General features: G+C 40.8%; 1 protein-coding gene across 4 annotated transcripts in view; it reads right to left on the bottom strand.

The window, feature by feature from the left end:
* Nucleotides 1–20,844, bottom strand: part of CREB5 (cAMP responsive element binding protein 5) — a 405,112-nt gene that overhangs the window by 237,441 nt on the left and 146,827 nt on the right. For all 4 annotated transcript variants that reach the window (XM_072764623.1, XM_072764624.1, XM_072764621.1 and 1 more), the window contains exon 5: nucleotides 12,681–12,853. In XM_072764623.1, the coding sequence (XP_072620724.1) occupies nucleotides 12,681–12,853 (173 nt within the window). The remainder of the gene's footprint in view (nucleotides 1–12,680; nucleotides 12,854–20,844) is intronic.

Here is a 20,844-nt window from a genome sequence, read left to right as displayed (position 1 = left end):
TCTTTAAGTGCCCGGAGGCCTGTGACTGGTACAGACGTTGGCAAGAAACCGATGAAGTCTTATGGGAAAAATAATGTCTGGAAGCCCATCTTGTCATGCTCTTCTTACTTTAATGACTTGGTGAGCCTTCTGCCAGGCACAAGTTCTGCTGAGAACGTTCTACTCGTTCAAACTCCCTGGCCACAGTCTACCTGCGGTCCCTAGGGAGGGCATGCAGAATGCCCATGGCACAGGTGTTTCAGAATGATATGGCAAAGGGAAAAGGAAACAACACAGAGTCTGGAATCTGCAGAGTTTGTGTGCAAGGAGTAAAAATAAGTCAGGAAAAATACAAAGGTAAGGTTGTAAAGACACCGCCCCCTAAAATAAGCGGCTGCTTTTCCACTGGGTGCTCCTCTGTTCTTCTACATTTTCTCTCTCTCATACCATTTCAAAACCAGCCTCTAACTGAAGACTCAACTTATTATTTATTTTTCTATTTTTAATTAAAGGAACACAGAAAAACCAAGAATGCTTCATCAAAAAAAAAAAAAAAAAAAAGCTTTCTGAGTGCTGGCGTTCATTCATGCTGGGTTTGTATTTGATGAACTTTTCATTCAATTTGAAGCTCAATGTGTACGAAACCCAATGAAGTGAACCAGGAGAAGGACGTCGTCCAAACATGTTGAAGCACTTGTGGGTGATTGCTTGGTCCTTTGTGTGCTACAGCTCCTGTGAAAAGCCTCTGTCTCAGGCAGGCTCCAAACTGCCAACTCAATGAAGCAAATAATAATTATTCCTAATGGCAGTAATAATTATGGAACGGGGTGGACCCAATATAAGGTTGGTTGTCTGTGGCTTCAGTGGGGCAGCCAAAGTTTCACACACCTTTTTTATAAAAATCTCTCTCTGTCTCTCTTTCTCTCTTTCTGTCTCCCTCTGTCTCTCCCTCTCCACCTCTGTCCCTCCCTCTGTCTCTTTCTCTTTCTTTCTCACACACAAACACAGACACACACGTATTTGCCAAAAGAGATCTGGACAAACTCACTCCTCTAGTTTCCTGCAGAGTGCCCGACTTCAGAGTTAAATTAAATAAATAGCATCTATCCACACAATGAGGGTGGATTGGGACATGTCTAGTAATTGACACCCCCCCTCTCATTTTTCTTTTAGTTAAAAGTTTTCAAATATCTCCAATTCTAGACTTTTAGCCAGAGCCATGGTCAAATGGCAGACATGAATAATGTGATGTATTTCTCCTTTCTTTCTAGGGGAGATAGGAAAAAAAAAGAGAGAAGGAAAGAGGAACAAAGAAAGGAGAGAAAGTCAGGGTTCTAGATGGGTGCCCTCCCACCCCCACTCTACTGTGACTATAAATTGGAATCTCTGGATAAATCAAAGTCTTCTTTGGTGAAGCCACAAGCCCATGGTTAGTATCACAGCTAATTTTCTATGAAATATTCACCATCCTCCTCACAGGGAGGGAATCACCACCTGAGCTGATTCTTCCTCCTGGGCTCTCAGATTCAGCTGTCACCACCCTCCAGGGACTTTAGCATTAGCACCTAAGTATGTCATCCCACATGCCAATATGTCAAGGTGTCAGAGAAATAAAAAGTGGCTCCTCTTGAAAACATAATCCATCATCCAAATGGTCATTTTCTAGATAATGAGGAAATTGTTTCAATTTTCTGAAAACTAGGTAAAGGGGCTAATGTGAATCTACGTGAGTTTCTTTTTTAATCTTATTATACTTGTCAGTCACTGGGGCTACTCTTTAAAAATGGTTCCAAGGTGCTGGTATAGTTTATTGTCATGTTAGAGATGATAGGGACATTCAGGGCATCATGAAAAACCATGCTTTGTACAATATACAGAATATACCCAAGACAATTCTTCAAGGGTACTGAATAAGATAATATACATGTCAGGGGCACCTGGGTGGCTCAGTGGTTGAGTGGCTGCCTTCAGCTCAAGTTGTGATCCTGGGGTCCTGGGACCAATTCCCACATCAGGCTTTCCAAGGGGAGCCTGCTTCTCCCTCTGCCTGTGTTTCTGCCTCTTTCTGTGTGCCTCTCATGAATAAATAAAATATTTTTTAAAAGATAATATACATGTCAAATGACCTACATTACATTTCAGTAAAGCAAAATATTATAAAATGAATGTAGAGACATGCACACACACACCACTTTACATTCGGATATAACTGAATGTTAAAATTGCCCTGTCTCCTTTAACAGTGTACAGTTTAGTTGGGATTATTTAAATTTTAAAAAATATTTTATCTTGAAGTAATCTCTACACCCAATGTGGGGCTCAAACTCACAACCCTGAGATCAAGAGTCACATGCTCCCCCAACTGAGCCAGCCAGGTGCCCCTATTCTTAAATTCACACTTTCAATGTATTTGAGAGGCTATAACTTGGAATATGCATCTATAAAGCTGCATTTTTGTTTAGTTTTGTCATTAAAAATATACCTTGGCTCAGCATAGGGTTATAGAAAGATGTTAGAGGTAGACTTTGGTCTCCCTGAATTTACAGGTTCATCAATATGGCTCCATTCAAACTATCCAAACAATACTGAAGCGAAAACAGCCTCTACTTCTCTTCAATCCAACAATTAACACCGTATCTCTTCAGATATTCAGTTTAAGCAAGACACTGGGGAAACTGAGAGGAGATGTCATGCTACACAGTGATCCCTGAGAGTCTGCTAAATGCTTGGCCCCCAGTCCCTACAGATTCTGAGAACAACATTGTGCATTTGACAAATGTTCAGTGGCTTGGTGACTTGGTGATGGGTGTTTCTTGTTGCACTTGTCATTATGATTATTGTGTCAAAAATGTTTCTGAGTTTTCTGGACTGAAAATAATAGATTTGAGGTCAGCTATGAAGTGCTGTGCATTTGGTTTGTGAATTACCATATCTGAACCAATATATGATGGGTCTATGGTTATTGGGGAAGTCATTTCTGGCATTTCAAAGATGTTTAGGGCCGTCTGTTCTTTGCACACTTCTGCAACCCTGCAAAAGCAACCCCAGCACATGCCGGCATGTCTCTATCCCACACTCACAAGGGTCCTATCATTTTACAGACTTTACCGGCCTATTCACCAGCCCAAATGCACTTTGCCAAAGGGGGTGAAACTATAAAACTCCAAATTCTTTTAAACGTGTCTGGTACCATTAGGAATGTTTATTACTCTACAGGAATTTCACGTTAATATTTACCAAAAGCACAACATACAAGGCAAATAGATTACTAGACTGCCTACTAAATTTGAACATGTCTATTTTATGGAATTTCTTCTTCCATAATCCATATCAGCCAAGCAGTGTTGTAGTAGAGTGTTAGTCATGGAAAAGAAACTGACTTGTTCCTAAGAGCTAGAAGAGGGCACTTACTAGACAATATAGTTTCATTCTTTCTTTTTATAAGATGGAAAAGTAGAGCCCAGAGAGGTCAAGGGGTCTGTCTGAAGAACCTATAAGTGGTAAAGTCAGAACCACCAGCTATGGCTTTAAGTCTCCAGCAATGACTTTGCTCTGTTCCTCACTGACATAGAATTTCATCTGGATATGACTGAAACTCAATATCAAGGATTCCCTTTATATCCAAAATCCAAGACCAAACTGGATGTTTATGTGTTATTCATATCCCAACAAAGGCTAAACTTCACAGAATTTACATAATCTTTAACTCAATTCTCATTAGAAGGGATATAAAAAGTGATGGTAGAGAAAATACATTTGATCTAATATTGAAAAATATATGAGAGCCTATTGAATCTTTTGAATCCCAGGATGTCCAATTATATAAATACATGGTATATGCAATGGGCACCATGGACTATCTGCGAATTCTTAGAACAGTCCTCCCTTAACTCAGAAAATAGTTGCCAATCAGTTCAGAAGAGAGTTGTTCACACTTTATGAGACATACAGTACTTGAGAATATGAAAACCATTAAGTGATCAGAAATGTCCACGGAGACCTGGACATGCTCAGTCTTCAAAAGAACAAAGTGTCCTTCCAGTTACAAAGGACCAGATCTGCTTTATCAGATTCATTTCTCCTAACACACTTACCTTACAGAGCACTACACAAACTAATCATTTCCCCATGTTAATACCCCTTTTGGCATTCAACAAGGAATGATTACAGTTAGTCCTGGGGCTCTCTTTAAACATCACACCAGGAGCCATGTTAAACCTACAGTGGTGAGCCAGCAAGGCACCATGTTTCTGGTCCTGAAAACAGGAAATATTGAGCCAATCCCCATGTATAAACTATGACAAGTACAGAAAGGTACAGTTAATTACTGCATTTTATATCATGGGAAATACTATCCTCAACCCCCATTGTCTAGTTATTTGGAGCCTTATCCAAGGATTACCTCTAGGAAAACACTGAATATTAATATAAACTAAAGCCCCATGTTTCAAGTCTTCCACAAAATAAGCCCCAAAATGAAAATGCCAGAAAAAAAGATAATGAATTGCATTTTCCCACAGAGATGCTTCTGGCAAGATCATTGTCCAGGTTTCTCGCATCAGACTTGTTTTATATCTTTCACTATCATGCCATTGTTTAGGTGTTCTTCTTGTTAGAGTCTAACAATAATTACTTTTAGCAAAGTGACAATAAAAGAACAATTTATTTGTAAAATTAATGCAAAGAAGAATGCTACACACAGCCATGCATGAAGCACTGTGCCCCCAAAGAACCTGCCTTGCCAAGCAGTTTTCAAAAAAATTTTTTAAACATTTTGTTTGTTTATTCATAGAGACACAGAGAGAGAGAGAGGCAGAGACACAGGCAGAGGGAGAAGCAGGCTCCATGCAGGGAGCCTGATGCGGGACTTGATCCCGGGTCTCCAGGATCACGCCCTGGGTTGGAGGTGGCACTAAACCCGCTGAGCCACCAGGGCTGCCCAGTTTTCAAAATAAACTTGTATGAAAATCACTACTTTTTTTAGTGTTAAATAGGACCATGAGGATTTTCTAGTGATACCTCTCCATTTTATAAGTGAAGAAACCAAAACTTGGGGAAGTCAAGTTCATTTAGACCCATTGAACATGCAGTGTAGGTGTCCTGGTTTCTAGTTCTGGCTCTTGCCCTTCATTATTAACTATACCATTTGGGGCAAGTTACATAATCTCTTAGCCTCCCTTTACTCAAATGTAAAATGGGTATGTTCATTCCTATGGAACAGAATTATAAAATTGTTGTTATTCACCCAGGAGTTGAGCCCAGAAATCAGATATCTCTGGCTACATATGTTGGACCCCTCTGTTTGACTGCACTGGCCTCCTCCCAAGCCTTACCAAGCCTAATTATGTTCTCGTCTACGGTGATATGTGAACACATCCATGAACACATAACCTAGAGATCTTACCAAACTCAGCTCCTGGGGAGAAAACAAAATAAAAGAGAAAATAAATTTGAGACAGAAAGAAGTACTGAGTGAGAATTTTGCTGCTAGGACTGATTTGCAATCATCTGGTTAACATTTCCTTATAAAGATGAGGGAACTGAGGCCCAGGGACATTGAACACCTGGCCAAGGCTGCAAACCTTTTAAATGGCAGACTCTGGACTATCCTAAACCTATGACCTTTGAACTCATGGCCAATACTTCTTCAAGACTCCACTCTGATATAACATAGTTCAGCTTTGAGCAAGCTCTTGTTCTCCAGGCATTTCAATATGCTGCAGAAAAGAACAACTGTTTAGATTTATGATGGATACAGACTGTATGATCCTGGGCTATTTTCTCTAGAATCAGACCCTCATCAGTGCCTATCTGTTTCTAAAAATGGGGTGGGGGGCAGATGCACACAGAGAGGCTCATATGGAAGCTCCTGGAACTCTGTGAGCAGGGTTTCTGTTCATAAGATCTAGAAATGAAATCCTCCACCAAGAGGAGGTCACAGGCAAAGTCACTTATCCACAGTAGGAATCAGAATAAGTCTGTAAGTCATAGTTCATCTGGGCAAGGGATAGGGGGTCTTCCTTCAGATGAAGAAGCCAAATGTGGAGCAACCAAATGGTTGAAAAAGATCAGTCACTCTTTGTGGGGACTTTGGTTTTCTTACAAATGTGGGCATCTGGTCAGCTGGTTTCTTCCAGGAGAGACCAACTCTGCCTCTATGTGCTCAAGATAGTCCCTGATCTCCCTTCCTTAGGGGCTAGGGACCTCCTATATCTTTCTCCTGGAGGATTGAAGCAGCTGCTTACAACTCAAGGTGTTTCCCTCTGCCCTCGACCACTCTGCAGGTGTGTGAAAGCATAGAAGCTCTTCACACTGGAACCAGACAGACTGAGCATTAGCCAACTCCAATGGGTAGAAGATTCTCCCAAAGGGTCAGACAAGCTCATGTGTCTTCCACAGCACTGGGACAGCTATGCATAGAACAGGGAAAGAAAAAAAAAAAAAAAGAACAGGGAAAGCATGTGCTTTGGAGGCCAACAGACCTACATTCAAAATTCTGCTCATCTCACTGGCTGAAGGATGTCAGACAAGTTACTTCTCTTCTTTGAGAAATAAAACTGGAGTAAATAATGTCTGCCTCTCCGGGCTCTTGGACAATTATAGGAAACAACATGCTATGCTAGATCAGTACCTGGCACATAGTAGATGTTGGATAAATGTCAGCTTCCTTCCTTGTCTTTATTGTCAGCCTGATAATTGAGTGCTTTTCTAACAAAAAGTTTGAGCCACTGAAGAGTGACCTCCAAGTTTCCCTCCCAACTACACAAGCTGCTTATAACCTGAGTTTGTGTACTCCCCCAAGTCATATGCTGAAGCACTAACCCCCCCATGTGATGGCATTAGGAGGTGGGGGCTTGGGAATTAATTGGGTTTAAATGAGGTCATGAGAGTTGAGTCCTCATAATGGGATTGATGTCCCTATAAGAGGAAGAAATACCAGAATTTACTAACTCTCTCTTCTCCCCCAACCCCATGAAGTATAAAGAAGAGGTCAGGTGAGCACACAGCAAGATGGCAGTTGTCTGCAAGACAGTACAAAGGTCCTCATTAAGAGGACCTTCTGACCAAATCATCTGACCAAGGTCCTTGACCTTGTACTTTCAAGTCCCCAAAACTGCAAGAAATAAATGTCTGTATTGTTGAAGCCACCAAAGTCTGTGGTATTTTGTTTTATCACTCTAAACTGACTAGGCTACCAGCCTTGCTGTGCCTCACCTGGAGTGAGGAGCTAAAGCACCAAGACCTAGAAAGTTCACCTGAGGAATCCGAGGCAAGAGCCAGATTCTGAGACAAGAGCAAGGATATTTTTCTTCTCCTTGGAATACACAGTCATGTGCTCTGGTGTTCTGGCTCTGCCCCCTTCATCTGGCCATAATACCATGTGGTATTACAACTTCTGAATGTTAAGAAACCTTATATTTCCTCAAGTATCAGTACTTAATTTTTCGTTCCACACATAAAACCCTGTGAGTGGAAGGCTGCTGGCCCCCTTGTCAGAGGTAATTTCTCAAGGCTCTGCATGGGATTTAACGGGAGCCATATGGTTAAGTCCATCAACCCTCCCAGAAAGCATCCCCCTGAAGGGCCCTCGTAAATGTTCTTGGGGCTGTGAAAGATCCAGCAACTTTCTAACAATAAAGCAATGTTCATAGCCATGATACTCAGCAAAACACAGAGCAGGAAGTAATGGCTTCTCTTCTGAATTACTCAAGGGGGTCTTCAAGCTATCCTGGCCAACGGCTGGGGGCCAGTGACAACCTGGGTATCTGATCTGCTGCCTCCAGCAGAAAGAAAGCTGGCCCAATGTCACCAGCCGCAGGCTGGGGGGGGGGGGGGGGGGGGGGAAGTGACAGTCTTAATCATGCTCAGTTTGGTTTGCAGAGTTCAAGAAAACTCTTCATAGTGATTTTACACACCTTTGCATTTACAGAGCAAGCACATTCCTAAAAAACTGTTTGAATAACGTCTTCTTTAAATGTTTAAATGTTGCTTTTCTGTGACACAGTCATTTACGGACTTTCTTTTTTTTTACTGAGACACAAAAATCCTCAAATCAATCACCATTCCCATCTCAAACAGCAACACCAACTCCTACAAAAAAGTTGCGCAACTCTGATAGAAAAGGTAGCACTGCTTTTGACACCAACATGCTCTGAGACAAAACAAGCTTTTATTATTATTATTATTATTATTATTATCATTATTATTATTATTATTAATTTTTTTCCTTGGTCACATCCACTGAGCTATACTCTATACTCTGTGTGATACATAGTATCAGGGATCGCAAAGAGATAAGAGAAATAACTGCAGAAAGAGTGAGGTGAAAGGAGGCACAATTTATGATGAATACCGGCTTCTCTTTATTCTTACATAATACAAGATTTCCTTCTATGGTATTTTATATAAATTTCTGGCTAAGTATTAGGTCTATACACTACATGGCTAAAAACCCATGCAAATAGGGTTTAGACATCACACAGACATGCCAGGAATATAAGTGATGTAAAATCAAGGAGGAATTTCATACATAAATGGCTTCATATATGCATGCTGTTGACCATATTTTCAAGTTTCTTGATGTCTTAACTAGAATATTCCACAATGATCAGATATGTTCTGCCCATATATAAGCCTTGGTAGGAATGCTTGTGTATTTTGATGTTAGGAACAGAACACTTCCATATCATAAACTATTACAATCAAATAATTTTCACCAATAACTCTGCAAGCTTGCTTATTTGCCCAAATCCCTATGAGAAGTAAATTTGTAGAACATTTGGAACACAAAAAGAACACAGGAAGAAAATGTCTGGAGTATATCGGCAGTGCCTCCCACAACCTATCAGAATTCTGTACTTATGTCCATCCTTGTGGATCTCCACTTTCTATACTAACTTCATTGCTCTTCTAAAGAATTACTGAGCATGAATTACCTGTTCATACTTACTCCATAAAGAGAAATAGGCTTCTTTAGGAAAGCTGGGATCTATTAAGATTACAGCCACCTCCTCAACTGCTTATTGGCTCCTACAAAAATGTCTCATGCAGAAAGAGACAGAGAGTAAGAGACAGAGCTAGGGAATTCACGTGACCACTACATGCTCATCCACCATTTTTCCCAGGTTCTGCTGACTTAATCCTGAATTAATGAGCCTGTTACATGATATCTAATAAAAAATGACTGCAATAGAGATACCGCATGGAATCTGCCACATATTTGGTCCAAGGCTGAATCGATTTCATCTATATTTAACACATGCTTGTTTTCTGTCTCACGTGTCTCCTCCACAGCCCATGGCTCAACTCTTTTTTTTTTTTTTTCCATCTGGAAAACTTATCTCCTAAAATGCTACCATCAATCAGCCAAAGACACTCTTCCCGACAGAGTGTCTGCCAGTCTGACTAAGCACAAGTAGTCTCTAGTTTGGGGATGCCTCCCACACTCTCTAGCACCGAGTGTTTTTCTAGCCTGCCTAACCACACGAGTGCAATTTGGGATATTTATACTTACCTCCAGTTTCTACTGGGATAATAGCGTTACTTTGACAGAACTGGACAGTTCTGGTAGGGGGTGATATGGGATGGCACGGAAGTTGCCTGTGTTGCTTATCTCCCTACTCTTAAGTTTGTTTCTTTGGATTTTTGCATTTCCACCCATTTCAGTCTACATTGGCTCAGTGCCTGCTCAAAAAGTATGAAAATCAAATGCTTACAAAAATGCATACATTTAGTACCCCTAAAATCTTCCCCAGACACCAGTGCTGTTCCCATTTCCAATCCGTTCCTTGTCAATACCACTTTCAGTACATTCAAGCCTCTAAGTTTAAATACAGCATAAAAGAAGGGGCCGAAAAGAAAGCAAAAGTAAGGCTGGCAGCAGAAGCCAAGCACTGGGAGAAGGAAAGGGAAAAGGGGGAGCAGAAGACAGGCGGCCCTCTCCCTCTCCCACAGAGTTCCAGTCGTGAACACACCCACTGGCTGCAGCAAAAAAGCACCGTGCGTGGGCACAGGTGGGTCCCAGCCTCCCTGCCTGGATGCAGCTTAAGCGCTGAGCCTGAATGAAGACTTTCATTGCTGTTTGCTGTTTTTGTTGGCCAGTAGCCATGGCAAACATTTGCAGGTGGCTTGGCCAGATTTTGACACTTAAATATTTGAGGTTGTGATAAAAATCAGAATATTACTACAATATGGTTCTGTGCAGTCTCAAAAAAAAAATCTATCTGCAATTTCAAATGCTCATTTAAAGACACAGTCTCCAGAGGGAACTCATGTTTTAAAATAAGTACTCATTTCCTCTTTGCTGGGAGAAATAAAAGAGTCAAACCATCCCCAAATGTTACCACCTAGAGTTTCATTCTGAATCCACTGGTGAGATGGGTTGGGTTGTTCCTTGCTGAGCCCCCACGGCCATCCGGGCAAGGTTTTGGATGGGTCACATGGAGAAAATGGAAATGACAGGATGTGTGGGTTGGAATCAACATGGTAAGCACGACAGGGAAGGCTCTGCAGAAAAGAAACAGCTTCTCTCAAGCTTGGCAATGAGACAGAGTCCCAAAAGTGACAATTATCTCCTAGAACACACCAATAGAGACATACAACACCCCAGGATTGGGAGTAAATGAGAAGATGGAGTGGGTTGGGAGGTCACATGTACCAGAGAAACACTCCAACCCATCCAGGCACAGTGATACAGCCTAGAAATGTCACCCAACTCTACAGCCCTGGGCCAGCTGGGTAAATTATTGACAGAGTCAACACCCATCTTAGAATTTAGTGCTAACCCTTAAAAGATTGTTTCACAAAAACCAGCATTGTACTAACAATGGCTGAATCCTAAGGGCCTCCAAGAGGGTAGTTGCGGTAGGGGTAAGGGGAAGGCAGGGGGACTCCAGGAGGGAAGGAATGTTATAAAACTGCTAGTAAACTCCAACACATTTTATGTTTTTCCCCCTTGAAAGAAAAATAAAATAATTATAATTAGCAGGCCTAACTGTGAATTGTCTGCCCAAAGCCAAACCACTAGAGTGAAGGAGTCCCTTGAGATATAGATGCTGTCTTAAAAGAACCCACCCCATTAGTATATTATAGGTTCTTGCTTTAGATGGTGGCAATATTTGCTCCCGCAGTCATCTGAAAAGAAAAGAAATATCTAAAAGAGATGCTAGCTAATTTAGCACTGGCTTCTTCCAACAAAGCCAAGCATTCAAGTGGCCAGATTAATATCCTATGTTTTTTAATGGGAAATCAAATGTACTCATGACAAACTCACAAAACAGTCACTGCCCACAGCTCTCATTTGTTAATGATGGGTCTGCACAAATCACAACCCATCTGGTAAGTTGAGAAATGTGAGAGACAAGGTACCCCTTCTAAAGCACTCCAAGGAGGAATAAGCCAGTGCTGTTCCTGATACTCACTCTTGATCTGAAATTCTTAGAAGCATTAAAACCAAAGTTGGGAAAGCACTTGGCTGGCTCAGTTGGTAAAACATGCGACTCTTGGTCTTGGGTTGTGAGTTCAAGCCCCACCTTGGGTGTAGAGATTACTTAAAAAAAAAATCTTAAAACTAAAACAAAACAAAGCAGGAAAGGCACACTGGCAAATTGTGGGTCAGCTTCTAGTGGGTTTTTTTTTTAATTGCCATATCTAATATTCAACTGAATATTCACACTAAATTCTGATGCACATACCAAACACAGGAAGCTCCCTTTCCTATTTTAAAGAGAGAAATCTGGGAATATACAGCAAGTAGTTCTCAGCTTCCAGCAATATAAATTTATCAGGGCTCTCTGGCTTAAGTTACTATGTTTTCTTCCTAAGAACCTAACTGCTCTTAAATCTTTTATTTCCTCTTCACTCTGCTCTTGTGAGGGTGGAAAGAAGACACAGCACCATCATCCTGAAGATAAGGAAGCAGGCCAGAGAGTTTGCATTTCTGAGAAGCTCAGGGGTCATGCCCCGGCTGCTGGTCCGCAGACCACACTCTTGAGTAGCCAGGGGCTAGAGCTGTCCCATGAGACTCAGAGTGAAAACTCTTTCTATCTCATAATACAGAGAATCTGGGATTCTGACAGGATCTTTTTATACCAATTTTGCTCAACACCACAGTATTGTCTTTTTTACATAAATGAGGAGGAAAGGGTTTGCTTTTTTTGTTTTGTCTACTCCAGGAATGAGCCTGGGCCAATATAGAGGAAGAAGGGGAGAGCAAATAAGAAGGTATTAACAAGGAAAAGAAGGATAATCAGAGGAAGGAGAAATGGAAATACGTAGAAGACACAGGGGATGGGCTCAGCAGATCTTAGGAAAAAAGGGACATACTGTGTTGGGGAGGAAAGTGAGCTGGTGAAATTTCCCTCTACCATCCTCAAGCATTTGTCCTGAAAATTATGCTCTGCTTTCCATAACACCCAACATGTTTTCTAGTCATCTTGAAGTTCACAAATCTTATCTGAAAAAACGATGACACAGAATGACTTGCTCTGCTCCCCAAAGTTCAGGATCTGACAGTTTCCACCAAATGGGGACTCCCCTCCCTTCTCCCGTTAAAAGCATCACGCTAGGTGCCAGGTGATATCACACTACCAGGAACACCAACTTCTATCTCATCCAATCTGAGCACCAGAAACAAGGAGAAGGTCCAGAACACTCTCTGAGCTCCAGCCAGACCCTAGAGACAGCCGAAGAAGTCTCCTTACCCGATCTGGCGGTTGGTGGAAGGTGCCTGAGTGATGACAGAGCTGGACTGGGGTGACGGCATGGCTTGTTGAATCACAACGCTGGTGTCATGGTTGGGCATTCTGGTGCTGCCAAGCTGGTGAGTTCCGGGCCCCGCCATGGCCCCACCAACTGTGTTATGCATCGAGATATTCTGCCCAGAGAAGACAGAGAGGATGGTCAGAAGTCAATGTTTTATTGTACTCTCAAGCTCTCAGAGGACGAAATTGGGAATCTGGTCATGTCAACTAAATAAAGAGTTATGGCTTCTGGCAAGCTATGGATCCATCCATCTTGTTATAACTTACAACTATGAGCAGATGAAAAATAACTATTTACCCTAACAGTAAGGCACACTAGAAAATATCCTGAAGTTCACTAATCACTCTGTCACCATCCCAACGTGAGGTTTGTATCAGGGACATTTGGTGCATATCCTCTCTGACTTGGTGTGATATATACCGCATTTGAAAATGATTTCCGTGGTAAGTGCACAATACTATGATTTAGTGAAGAGGTGCTCGGCATCCTGCTTTGAATGACACACACACTAGGTTATTGTTTCTTTTACAGCCCTATGAGAGTGGCCAACCACCTACTTTTTTTTTCTCCCCAGGAAACTACTACTTTTCCAAATCATAATCTGGGTACTCATGACCCAAGCTCAACTGCCTGGAGAGTGAGGATAGATGACTGGAACATATGACTGGGTGTCTGGAATCCAATGCTAAAAGCCTAAGTTGCAACTTTCAGTTGCATTTTCATAAAATCAATCTCTAACAATTTTTATGGAATAATGGAATACAGAACAATGACTGCTTGTCCATTTATTTGTTCACTGTCTTCCTCTAGAATGCAGAATGTTTGTGTTCATATCTCTCTCTTTCTCATGGTACCTGGGACACAGTAGGCACTCAGTAAATATACACTGCATGAATAAACTAGTGAAGGCATAAGTGAGACATCTGAGTCACTTAAGGGAACTAATATCATGTGCTTATTTCTGATGACCCAAATGAAGGTTTCTTTGTTTAAAATGCAACAGTAAGGTAAAACATGAAAGGTAAAGCTATCTTAAAAGATAGCTCTTCCTAGAAAAGAAAGTCACTGGGACAAAAGGAGTGACAGAGGCAGATTCACAGGGGCAGAAGTTGTCTCATCAATATGGCGGAGCTAAAAGGTGAGAAATTCAGAGCCCAGAAAAGAAAGGGAAAGTGCAGTGGAAAGCCAAGTAAGTAAGTGGGCCTCGGTAAACAGCTAAGCATAGCTCTTCAGCCTAGAAGGGTAGTGAAATTTGAGAGGTCAGTTGGACAATGGGTTGAGGATGGCAGGAAAGAAATGGAGTGTCACTAGCAATTTACTAGAAGGAAAATATATATCTGTCTGCGCTTTGGGGTTAGCAAAGAAAAAAATAAATGTTACCCAGGAGAACCAGAAGTGGTTCTTTGAAGTTCTTCTGCAAAGAACAGGATTTCCTGCACTATGTGTTAAATGATGGTGATAACATATATGGTATTTGGGGTGGTTGTGTCCATCACATTGCACCTTTCCCAGATTTCTGATTTCTAAATCCTGACCACACAGTTTGTCAGGAGTCCAGATGGAAACTGGGCACCTGGCTTAGGCTGTGAGCCGACTGTGTTATCGTGGGATCCCAGAGGCATGAACAGGCTTATATACACACACACACGGTCCAAAGGCTCCTCTTATACACTGGAAGGTTTTTCTGACATGGGAAAATATTGTGGTTGGTTAAAGCAAGATGAAAGGAAATGGTGATTTGTGTTGGAGTGGCAGTGTAGGGATAAGCTTAAGTTCTTTTTTTTTAAGTGTTTTTTTTTTTTAACGTTCTTTTTATAGGGTCTAGAGACATAGAGAATTGAACAAAAATAATACTGAAAATAAAGATAATTGTGGTACTTTTTTTGAAAGTGAGCCTTAACAAACACATTTCCCTGGGTCTCAATGAAGCCTTAACAAAATCAACAGTTATAAATACTTTTCTTTTCTCCGTTGTTTGGATCCTTAGAGATACTCAACAATTTTTCATCTTGCTCACAGTAACCTACTTTGCCAATAATAGATCTGAGACACAGAATGATTTCAGACTTTCTTTTTAGAATTACTTCTGTTGTGCTGTGCTATCAAGGATTATGAATAGAGTTGAATAATCTAAAATTTAAACTAATAATATTTAAATTGCCAAAGGATATAACATATGTGAGCCCTCCTTGAGTTACCCTTGATACCTCTTTTCTATCACTCCCATTTGCAGTCCCCGAGTATTACAATTCAATTTATGTATCCTTCATCTCTTTCTATCCTTCCATGTCACCTCCCACCAGCCTACACCCAACCAGCATCATCCCCTTTCCTGGACTAGACAGTGGTCTCCTAACTGGTCTTGTTGCTCTGGCTTCCTTTTCTCCTTTTGCCCATATACAGCCACAGCAATCTTTATAAAAGACAAAACTAATCACATCACACAATTCTCCCTGCTTAACCACACCCTCCTATCCCCCACCCCACAAGATTCCTAGATGGCTTTCATGGTTCAGATGACACTGAGAGCACTCTTTGTGTGACCTACAAGGCCTGTGAAGGACCCTTTCTACCTCTCAGCTCATTTCACGCTATTCTCACTCCTGCTCTCTGCTCTTCACTCCACCTTTCTAGCATGTTCTTGCCCTCATACTACCCGTGCTCCACTTCAGCACAGGGGCTTGGGATATTTTGTCTTCTGCTACCTGTGCCCTTTCCCTGACCCCACCTTCAAATCTCAGATTAAGTATCACATGAGGAAGGCTTCCCTGAAGTCTTCCCAGTGAAGGGCACCTTCTCCTTCTCAGTACTTTTTATAAGTTCACAATTGTTTTGGTTTGATTAATATGTTTCTTCCTAGAAAGCATAAGCAGAATGTGAGAAGAGACTAAATCTGATCTCTTCCCCATTGTCTCTGTTGCTTAGATCAGTGCCTGGCATATAATAAGTGCTCAATAAACACTGACTGAGTTAACTATGAAATGACATTCCTAAAATATTCAGTATGAGGAGCTCTTTTACCCTGGCAAATTGTTGAGAGTGCTAACTTTTTGTCTATTTACCTTGAGGTCTCAAAGTATGTTCGTGGTAATAGAGTTTTAGATATTAAGGCATTTGTTTGATTATGGGCTAGAGAAATACAAAGGACAAGAGCTTAGAAGAAAGCCACAAACATGGGATGTAGACTGGAAAGTAAAGCCCTTGAGAAAATATTAAATGAGCCCTGGGAGGAAGATGCCAAGAGGTGAGCTCTGAATCTTTGAGCACTTTGGCTTAAAGGTTGGCAACAGCCATTCTTTATCTCCACATGAAAACCAGGAAAAACTGATCTGTGCTATAGCACAAAGAAGTTGGTTTGCTTTGTTCAGAGGGAAGTGTGTTAAAAGAAAGAAGGAATGAACTCTTTAATGAGAATCATCAAAAAGAATTTTAAAAACCTAGGAATATACCTCACATCCTCTCCCACCAACATTGAAGACATCTCTGTCTCTGTGACCCCACCAGAGATGGAAAAGGCTCTTATTTTTTTTTAAAGATTTTATTTATTTACTCATGAGAGACACACAGAGAGAGGCAGAGACACAGGCAGAGGGAGAAGCAGGCTCCCAGCCCAACGTGGTACTCCATCTGGGGTCTCTAGGATCACACCCTGGACCAAAGATGGCGCTAAACCGCTGAGCCACCCAGGCTGCCCAGGAAAGGCTCTTAAAGGTTTTATTCTAACTCTTCAATAATCTCCTTTTTCCACCACACGTGAAATCCACATTCTCCACTCTCCTTCTCCCCAGACCCAGACAGTAATTTCAAAACATTTTGGAAAAATAAACAATTAGGCAAGCATTATCATTTCACATTAAGAGAAGATATTTTTTTTCCTTTAAGCATTACATAGTAACTCAAACATGAAATTATTTTCTGAGTTCACATTTTCCCAATTATGGGTTCAAAACCTGTCTTCATTGATAAAAGAATGGCATTTTACCTCTGGATAAATTAAATATCCAATTTCAAAAACACAATGAGTGACTACATCTTGTGGAGTTATTTTTGCTAGTATAGGTGCATAGATTTGGAGCTGGTGAAACAGTGTCATCAAATCAGCGGATGGGTTTCAATATTCAGAGAATGAACGGAGGTGTTCCTCGAGGCTCAGCCTTTGGCCTTTTCTTGTTCAACATTTTTATCAACAGCTTGGATAAAGATGTAAAAATCATGCTTGTCAAATCTGCAGTTGACACAATGTTAGGAGGTATAGCTTATGTTCTGGGTAGTAGAATCAGGTTTTACTTGAGCCAAATTTGTGATCTGGCCTCTAAAAATGCTAACATAAATCTAGGATGCTGTAGGAGAAGTGCAATGTCCACATCAAGGGAAGTAATTATTCCACTGTAGAGCATGCTGAACTGACCACATTTGGCCACCACATTTTAAGGGGGAAATTGACAAATAGGAGAGAATGAAAGCAATGAAGGCATCCAAAACGCATCACAGGAAGAACCGTAAGAGAATCAGAGAATATTTAGTCTGAAGAAAAAAAGACTTGCTAACTGCTTTCAAATATTTGTAGGATTACACATAGTCTATACTACTCCAGAGGGCATAATTTCAAAAAAATGGGATCATGATGATAAAAGCCAATGATGACTATAATTTGAGTTCTTATTTTGAAGCAACCGCTATGGTAGATGCTTTATAAACTGCACTGCTAATCCTCACAATGACACTAGAAGGCCATCATTATTATCCTCATTTTAAGATGATAAAGACAGAAAACTTCTCACCATCACTAAAAATATGCCATTCACCTCTAGTCACCTTCACTCATTCTTGACTGATGCTTTTAAAATATGAATTTGACCTTTTATCCGAAGACGAAACAAGGTGCCTTGTAAAGTACTGAGCTTTCTGGCCTCGGAGTTAAGCCAGTAGAGACTAGTGGCCATCTGTCAAGGATGTCACCAAGAGAACTTGTGCATCAGGAGGGAGATGGTGCTACATGGAGGGAGATGGCACTACATGACCTCCAAGGTTTCTTCTATTGCTAGGATTTTCTCACTTATGAGCCATGGTTCATACTTTGGGTCAGTGCTTCCAAATGATTAGTAATGTGTGATAATTTTGAAAATATACTGGCTTAGGAGTTAGGAGGTCTTTTCTAGTCCTGGCTCTCTGTTCCTCCTTGCAGCCACATAATCTGGATAAATCGTTCAATCTCCCTCATCTCTGTAACCTCATTGCTAAAAGCAGGGGGCTGGACTATCTGGGTTCCATGATTGTTTCCAGCTCTGATACTCCACAAGTCTCTTTCTATGTTATATTTTATGAGACCTTAAATATCCAAACAGACTTTTTAGACTCTGATTCATGGGCCTAGAAACACTGATTTTTCTCCATAACCATAAGCTTTTGCAGAAATGAGCCTTCTGAAAATTATAGCTTTATGCCAGACCCAAGGCATCATGATTTAAGAAACGGATCCAACACAAAGTAAAATTTCTCAACTTCATACATAAAAACTCTACAAACTACTTTCACCTAAATTGTTCACTTCTTGGTTCCAATTTCTCTGCATGTTCCTTTGACTTCTTCCACCCTTCATATCCTGTAATATACCTTGTTCTCCATTCACTGTTGTTCTGAGACATAAAGGGTGTGAATAGGATGAGAACCAGGGGCATAATGAGTCTTGATTGCATACTCAGTGAGCTTGAGGTAGAGCGGTAATTGTCCTTCTGCATGCATGGGCTTGGAATACAATATGCAAAATAACAACCCAATGTATATGAATATACGTTCTTACAAATACCTATAATTTCAGGGTGTGGTAATGAAGGATGAACAGCAGTGGACCACAAATGAAAGTAAAAGTTGGAGCGCACAGGGAAAAGGTTGTTGATTCCCATAATGTCCCAAAATGTTATCTTCAAATCTATATTCTGTCCAACTGCCAAGGTGTGGAGACTTTATGGGTTTCTCCATAAAGAGCCAGGGTCATCCCAACACGCGTTTACAAGTCAAGTTGTGCAATCTTGGAATTGTCTGCATCTTAATGATGCCCAGGCAGTTATGAAGACTTTCAGAACTTCCCAGATATAAACATCCATGAATTGCATCCAAAATATGTCTGACACATTCACAGAATAACAAAAGTTCTAACCTTTTAGAAGAAACTAAGCTTTCTGGAGGTCCAGGAAGGATTCTAGAAGGATTCTGACTCCTCCTTTCTGGTGCTCTCAGAAGCTAGAATACCAGTGTGAGTATTTTGAAACCTACTAAGAGGGCAGGTTGCTCCATGATAGAGGAGACACTGAAGTATTCAAGGGGACATGGTGGGGGGGGGGGTGTTGGGGAGGAGACCAGGGGCAATGCCAACTGCTTCTATCTCCATAACATTCTCCTTATTGTAGCCACACAGTGAAAGATAAACAACATTAGACAAGAAACCATCTCAGGCAACCTCTGCAGGAGAGGAAAAGAGAGGAGAGCACAGAGTGCTGTGAAAACCCCAGCCGTGACACACACACATTTAAATTCTGCTTTTTCAGAGTTTGCTATTTATTCCAGAAGAATTCTAAGGAGAGCCATGGTACAGAATAAAAACATGAGCACCAGAATAGGGCTCAAGTTCAAATCAGTTCCATATCATCTGAAGTATGTTAAGTTCTCTGAGCCATACCTTCCTCATCTTTAAAATAGAGATAATCAAAATAAAAATAAAATAAAATAAAATAAAATAGAGATAATCATCTAATGGAGAGGATTGTAGTAAGTATTGAATGAGATGACAGATGCCCCAGCACAGTGCTAACAGCAAACATGTACTTTTTCTTCCTTTTAGCATAGTGTATAGTTCCAAAAGTGAAGCTCAGAGAGTAGTGTTCATTTTGGTTGGCTACTCCCCATGACTGATTGGATTTTAATAGAAACATTACTAATAATAGTTACCACATACACAGCATTACCCTATGTCAGAAAACCCATTTAATCCTTATCCATCTAGATGGTAGACAGGATTATTAATCCTCTTGTTACAGATGAGGAAACTGAAGCACAGAGAGGTTAAGTAACTTGCTCAAAGTCACACAACTAATAAGTGGAAGAGCTCAGATCTAGACCACTTGGCTTTAGGAGTCTAGGCTCTTACCTACCAAGCCATACTGCCTCCATAGTCTTGCTGCAAAAATATTTTCTAGTGGAAAATGACATGACAAAAAATGAAGTGTACCTAATATCCTTTCTAGAGAAATTAAAAGAAGTTATTAATGCTGGTATGTGATCCTGAGAATTACAGTCATACCACTAACTTGGGTCAATGTGATCACCACTATATTCATACCTAGAAAAGCCTAAGAATACACCATTAATTCATTTCAAAGTTATTGACTAATGATCTTCATCTTAATGTCATGCTGCCTACATAGGCCTTTCTAAGCTGGTTTACAATGAACAGGGCAGATTAAAATTAGGGAAGAAAGATGTGTTTCAAAAACTGTTGAACAATACTTTCATCAAACTACCAAAAATAACAACCAACTCTCACTCACTCATTCTTTGATGTTAGTTCACCCTCAACAACAAATTTAAGAAAAAGGCTGAGAAAGAGATAATTTCTCTGATGTTTGAGTTGGGTTCAACTTCCAAGGCAACTTCCCTTACAGTGGGTAGAAAAGCAGCCCCACACTGATGTGACCCCTCAGTGGCCTTCAGCAACTCACGGGTTTCCAGGAGGTAGGCAGCCCCACCCCCAAATGGGGTTCTAGACTTGAGTGTGCAGGATACAGAGCAGCAAGATCCATTTGACCAGCTATGCTTTCCTCCAACTCCAGACCTCTGTCATCCTTTCTAATACTGGGTTTAGACAACAGAGCCCTGAAACATCCCTGTAAGTATTTTATAGCTATTCATTTAATACTGTAGTAAAATGCTCAAGACAATAAAGGTCTTCTCAAGTGCCACCTTTGACTGTGAGAAACAGTTTTTGGGTGTCTCTCAAAGATCCTGCTCCTTCCTTTTCAGATTCTCAATGCCACAGACCTTCGGTGTCTCTGCTCTCACCTCATTTACTGTCTTGGTTAATTCTGCTAAATATAATCATATGGGTTA

Source organism: Vulpes vulpes, chromosome 7 (assembly GCF_048418805.1).
Source record: "Vulpes vulpes isolate BD-2025 chromosome 7, VulVul3, whole genome shotgun sequence".
In the NCBI taxonomy this organism is placed as follows: Eukaryota; Metazoa; Chordata; class Mammalia; order Carnivora; family Canidae; genus Vulpes; species Vulpes vulpes.
This window is presented reverse-complemented; position numbering and strand designations above follow the sequence as displayed.